Source organism: Bos javanicus, chromosome 7 (assembly GCF_032452875.1).
Source record: "Bos javanicus breed banteng chromosome 7, ARS-OSU_banteng_1.0, whole genome shotgun sequence".
In the NCBI taxonomy this organism is placed as follows: Eukaryota; Metazoa; Chordata; class Mammalia; order Artiodactyla; family Bovidae; genus Bos; species Bos javanicus.
The window spans coordinates 40,414,046-40,420,653 of record NC_083874.1 but is presented as its reverse complement, the minus strand read 5'-3'; the positions used below and the strand labels follow the sequence as shown (position 1 = coordinate 40,420,653).

The 6,608-nt window shown below is 41.7% G+C and overlaps 1 protein-coding gene across 1 annotated transcript; it reads right to left on the bottom strand.

The window, feature by feature from the left end:
• Window positions 1-247: 247 nt before the first annotated feature.
• On the bottom strand, window positions 248-1,321 carry LOC133252006 (putative olfactory receptor 2W6). Its single transcript, XM_061424761.1, has one exon. The coding sequence runs from the start codon at window positions 1,190-1,192 to the stop codon at window positions 248-250; it is 945 nt and encodes a 314-aa protein (XP_061280745.1). The 5' UTR covers window positions 1,193-1,321.
• Window positions 1,322-6,608: the final 5,287 nt, after the last annotated feature.

Genomic DNA, 6,608 nt, shown 5'->3' with positions numbered 1-6,608 from the left:
CACATATCCCCTGCAGTTCTAAATAAAGCCCAAAGATGGATAAAATGCAAATGCACTAAAGATCTTCTAAAGTAGACACCTTTAAACAGAAGAAAGACACTTCACATCCAGAGAGTAAAGAATGGGGTCAAACTCAAAAGCCCATTGTGCCTATCCATGTTCCCTTCACGCTTTACATATTAGTTTTCCACACAGTTAAGATACACATAAGACAGCAGAACACCGAAGTATTATTCCAACATTTCTCTTAGGTTTCCTTATTCTCTTTCTCCCACCCCAAGAGTTTCCTCATTGCCCCTTTCACATCTTTGTTCCTTAAAGTATAGATGAGGGGGTTGACACTGGGAGTGACAATGGTATAGAAGAGAGTGAGGAACTTGCCCTGATCTTGGGAGTAGCTGTTGGCTGGCTGCAGGTACATGTAAATGATGGTTCCATAGAAGAGAATGACCACTGTTAGGTGAGATGAGCAGGTGTTGAAAGCCTTCTTGCGCCCTGCTGCTGACTTGATCCTCAGCACAGCAGCAGTGATCATGCCATAGGAGATGAGGATCAGAGAAAGGGGCACCAGGAGAAGAGCAACCCCCAGGACAAAGGCAAGTGCTTCCACCAGCATTGTGTCTTCACAGGACATGGCAATAAGAGCAGGCATCTCACACAGAAAGTGGTCCACCTTGCGACGCCCACATCGGGACAGATGCATCGTCTGGGGACACATAACAAAGGAGTTTAGAAAGCCACAGCACCAGGCCACAGCCACCAGTTGCAGGCAGAGATGTGAGTGCATGCCCACAGTGTAGTGCAGTGGCCGGCAGACAGCCATGTAGCGGTCGTAGGACATGACAGCTAGGAGAACACACTCAGTTGAGCCCAACACCATATAGATATAGAGTTGGGCCACACAGCCATGGTATGTGATAGTCTTCTCTGGACCCCAAAGGTTCCATAGCAGCTGGGGAACAATGCTCGTTGTAAAGCAGAGGTCCAAGAAAGATAGGTTCCCAAGAAAGAAGTACATGGGTGTGTGGAGCCTGGAGTCCACGATAGACAAGAGAATGATGGCTGTGTTGCCTACTAGAGTCAGGATGTAGAAGATCAAGATAAAAGCAAAGAGAATTATTTCCAGTTGAGGCCGGTCAGAAAAGCCCACCAAGATGAATGCCTGATGGTAGCTGTCATTGTCCCTTCCCATAATCTTCACCAGTTGTTATGGAGACACAGAGAAAAGAATCAGATAAGATAGCAGGTGAAGACTACCTAACACTCTCCAATTTCCACTTATGGGTCTGTGAATTTTGCAAGGTCATTTGCCCTTCCATTACTTTTTTAGCATACACTTATGGATATATTTCTTACACAAAGCAGTGTGCTTGATACTGCTGAAGATTAAAGGGTGAATTGACTTGGGAGTTGTTCTCCCTGGTGAATAATATATGCAAATAATGACAAAGAAAGGAGAAAAGTGAAAGTTCTCTAAAAGAAAACTTGTTTAAAAGCTGAGTGTTTTGCAAGTTATTTCCAATTGATCAGGAAAGAACTTATAGAAGTGCGTATATTACAAGAAGGGCTTCCCAGTTGGCGCAGTGGTAAAGAATCGGCCTGCCAATGCAGGAGACGCAAGAGACACAGGGTTGATCCCTGGGTCAGGAACAACCCTTGGAGTAGGAAGTGAAAACCACTCCAGTTTTCTTACCTGGAAAATTCCATGTACAGAGGAACCTGGCAGGCTGCAGTCCATAGAGTCGCAAAGAGTCAAACAAGACTGAGCACACATACACATTGCAAGAAACTGTTGCACCTGAGAGGTCCTTGTTTTTGCCTGTTTTTCAAATACCAAGTAGGAATTTTACATGTGGCAGATTGAGCAATATGTTTCAAGGAGAGAAAGTAGTACATAGAAAGGCCCAAAGGTTAAATTCATTGATGATGTTCAGGATATCCATGAATGTATATGTCTGGCAACTTCTTAATGACATGGAATTTTATTGAGATTAAACACAATATCTTTGGCTCTAAAAGGAGGAGTTGAGATAGATTGGATTCTGCCTCAAGTCTGCAAATGTGTGGCCAAATATCTGATTTCTTTCTCTGTATCTTGGATTTTCTTTGTGCAAGAGAGGGGCTAGATCCTTTCTACATCTCCATCCAGATGTCACATGTTTTCATGATTCATGACATCAGGTATATTACATGAACATTTTTAACTTCTCATGGTTTCTACAGTCAATACCAAGGAATTTGTTGGGGCTCTGCCTCATAGGAGAGCACTGGCATTCACCCAAGCTTGTATCAACTGTGGTAATAGAAAATGGCATCAAAGCAACACACAAGAAAGAAGCAGTAAGAACTAGAGTACAAAACCTTTTTGAAAGATGAGTGGCTCCATGAGCTTGCTGTCACCACTGTTTTGAGCCTGATAGTGAAAAAGTTATGAAACTCTCTCTAGTTGAAGCTGCAGATAGAAATTCTGTAAGTTCCCACTCAGTTCAGGCATAGGACTGAATCTAAGTTCCCATTCCCATAAAGGCACAAGAAGCTCAGCAAAATCCCATGAAGAGATTAAAGGGTGCAGGGAATGATCAGAAATAATCAGCCAAGTACCAAAGACTTTACTAGGTCAACTGAGTATTTAAAAGGGAGACTCCTACACACACACTCTGCTGGCATTTGTTTGAAAAACAACTTGCACTGTTTTTCCCACCTACCTGTCACAGCTCTCACTCAAGTTTAAGAGAATCAATAAACAGATCCTGTGAGTGACAATTAGACAATGTACACAAATTGCTTAGCTATATATATCGCTTAGGACATGTTAGGTAGGTAGAATAGGGAAAAGGAGTCCAAAATGGTGGTGGCTAAAAGACAAGGAAGGTCAAAGGAAGGTCCGAGGACCAGAGTGAAAACTTCAGGCAGAACAAACAGCACTCCTGGCTAAGCCCAATTTGCATAGGGCAGGCCCAGGTGGAGGAAAAAACATATAAAAGGAGGAGCCAAAGCGCTTTCTCTCAGACTCTCTCTACCGCGTGCATGCGCGCGCACTCTCTCTCTCTTTCTCTCTCTCTCTTTCTCCCTCCCCACACACTCCTCCACTTTCTTCTCTTTAAGTCTTGGATTCTCCTGCTATCTTCTAAATAAAATGGAGCTGTAACACTGATTTGCCTAAGAGCTGTAACACAGTTTGTCCAAGACCCGAGAGCTGTGATGCGCCGAGGGCTTTAATGTCCATCGCTCCAAATCTTTGTTGTGACGAGACAAAGAACTGAGGAACGTACACTCGCATGACACGACATAACTCCTCAGCCAAATTCCAACATCATATTTATTTATAATTTACCTATTCTAAAGGGCAGTTTATGAATGTGTTATTCTTTCATTCCAAGAAGCCCTAACGCTTAGGCCTCTGTCCCATACCGGAGACTCACCTGTTTCACCTAACAAGCATTTCAAGTATAATGTACTTGATTTTTCATGCTTTTCTTTTTTTAACTCATCCTTCGTTCAGAATCACGAAATTGCAAGGAATAAAGCTGTTGCAAATGGAAATTGAAAAGAATTAAGCTGCTCAAACACCAGTAGTAGTTTAGTTAGCATTGTTGTTCAGTTGCTCAGTTGTGTCCGACTCTTTGCAACATCATGGACTGCAGCATGCCAGGCTCCCCTGTCCCTCACTATCTCCCAGAGTTTGCTCAAACTCATGTCCATTGAGTTGATCACACCAACCAACTATCTCATCCTCTGTTTCCCTCTTCTCCTCCTTCCCTCAATCTTTCCCAGCATCAGGGTCTTAAAACTATAAACTTGTACTAATTTTGAAAACTTTGGCCTAAAAATCTGGACAGATGCACTGGACTTGATTCTCTGACTAAGGATTATACCCAAACTTGTACCACCAACTCATAAAGGAAGACTACCTGAATGGGATTTAACAATATCAAGTAGTGGAGCTAAATTTGTCTGCTTCAGGTATAAACATATCCTAAACAATCATCACTCGTTTCACAATTACAATACATTACATGTTTTGAAGAGCTTTTACACCTACACTTGCACACCATCCTCACAACAACTCTGTAATGTGGGCAAGCCAAGCATTAGGATCTCCATTTCAGAGATGAACAATCTCAATGACAGAAGGGTCAAAAGGATAGCCAACACTTGAAATTTCATATCATAGCAGGAACCATAAAGCCGCATGTGTGTGAAGTTGCTTCAGTAGTGCTGACTCTTTGCAGCCCTATGGATTGCAACCCACCAGGCTCCTCTGCCCATGGGATTCTTCAGGCAAGAATGCTGGAGTGCGTTGCCATGCCTTCCTCCAGGAGATCTTCCTGACCCAGGGATCAAACCCGTCTCTTACATTTCCTGCATTGGCAAGGCCATTCTTTACCATTAGCTCCACCTGGTAAATCCATAATCCTACTTATTAGCATGAAGTTTCATTTGCTCTGCTTCCTCCCCTATTTCTATCTAGTTACACTTGTTTAAAGATGATCTTTTATTACTACTCCCCCATGAATCTGCACATACAGACCTAACTACTATATTCTGAATACTTGCTGGGGTGAAATTTGTGATCATTCTCAACATTACCAGAGAAGGTTTGCAATGCTTGATTTGTCACTGTGACAAAATAGAACAGCAGCAGAGGTTTTCTGCTCAAATTGGCTATTATTTCAAGAGGAGATTAAAAAGGATAATTTGATATGTGTAAATCTAAGGTGACAGGATGCCCTTGGATTGTCCCAGCTATGAAGAGGAAGCAAGTAGAATGTAATTTATCCTAATCTACCTGTCTTGGATCCAGTTCGTTAAAATGTGATGCATTCTGTTGTTTTCTAATTGGATGCAGTTGCTGTGTTCCAAGATGAAATTAAAGTGTGAGTTGGCTTTGAGAACTTTCATATTCTGTCACCCTAACAGATAAAAACCCTACTAGAACCATCACAAAGATAATCATAAATCCTTCAAATGATCAAAGGTACAGAAAAAGATTCATTGCTACAGCAAAGCACATATCAAAATCTTCACTGTTGTTCCTCCCAGAAAGTAGAAGACCTAACAGTCTGTTAGCCCTCCTTACTTTGATTCCAGAGAGTTTTCTCAGGGATAAGGCAGCTAATTCTGGTCCCTTTTAGTTTCTGGATCTTCTGAAGGAAGGAAACTCCAACAAAAACTGATGGGGGATTGAGCACAAAAATAATTTATGCCCCATTAATGCTTTAAAATGAAACTTTAAGTATCACAGCTTGAAAAAGAAATAGTTAACTGTGGGCAAAAGTTGTCAGGAATGGCCACAGATAGCATCTCTTCTTAGCTAAATGGATGAGGTGGCGTGGTGCCACATTTCAAATCTGTATGTTTTATCTTACTCCTATATAAACAGGCACCCTAGGATTAAGGAGATAGTAGATGTTCCCCAGGGATGAAGGGAAGCATGCATCACTAAGAGCTTTAATACATATGATGATATTTCACTTGTGCATAATAAGGGGATGGGAGGACAACTTCAATATCATGTCACCTTGGGGATTTGAAATAATCTAGGGGCCTGAAGATAGATATCAGTTTGTTTACAGAGTTAAGACCTTAGGGACTGATGCTCTCATCTAGAGATCAGCTCAGGTCCCCACACATGAAGGCAAAACTCACAAGGGCGGTATCAAGGGAAATTCCCAAGTATGGAAGTCAGATTTTCTTGAAGAGAGAATGATTACTGAGTTTTACATAAAATTTAAGTTAGATCAATTTATTTTGATCCTGGACTCACAAAATTAAAACCATGTAATTGTGGGGAGCCAAGCAACTCCAAAGAGCTGAATCCACACCTTCTAACATGGGGGAAATGGGGTAAGGGAGACCAGATATTATAGAGAGTGGTTTGGTCTCCTGACATATTGAGAAGTCAAGAGAAAAGTCACTTCTTCCTTCTATTCCACCCAATGTGTCTTCATCTTGTATGGATAGTGCCAGAACTTGAGGCTGATGTTCAGCCAGTCCAATCTAGTTCAAGTGACTAGATAGTGTCCCTGCCCCTCTGCTTTCCACATTTACTGTTCATATGACTTTCCAGGGCCCAAGACTGCTTTGTCTTGCCTCTTGCAGACCCACCAAACACAAATATGGGATGGGAATATCAGTATTCCACATACTAGTAAAAATAATTTGATTACAATGTTTTATTTTATTTTTTCTTAGGCTTCAAAATCCCTGCAGATGGTGACTGAAGCTATGAGATTAAAAGGCATTTGATCCTTGGAAGTAAAGCTATGACAAACTTAGACATCATATTAAAAAGCAGAGACACTACTTGGCCAACAAAGGTCTATATAGTCAAAGCTATGGCTTTCCATTCTTCATATATGGATGTGATAGCTGAACCATAAAGAAGGCTGAGCACTAAAAAGTTGATGCTTTTGAAATCTGGTGTTGGAGAAGACTCTTGAGAGTCCCTTGGACTGCAAGGAGATCCAATCAGTCCATCCTAAAGGAAATCAGTCCTGAATATTCTTTGCAAGGACTGATGCTAAAGCTTGTTGGGGATTTTCTCCCCGGGACTCGGAAGCAATGAACCTGAAAGAAGGACTCTCGGACAGTCTCTTGCAAGGACT

What these genes read in the sequence shown, in the direction of transcription:
- LOC133252006 (XM_061424761.1), bottom strand. Translation starts at nt 1,192, where the DNA reads ATGGGAAGGGACAATGACAGCTACCATCAGGCATTCATCTTGGTGGGC.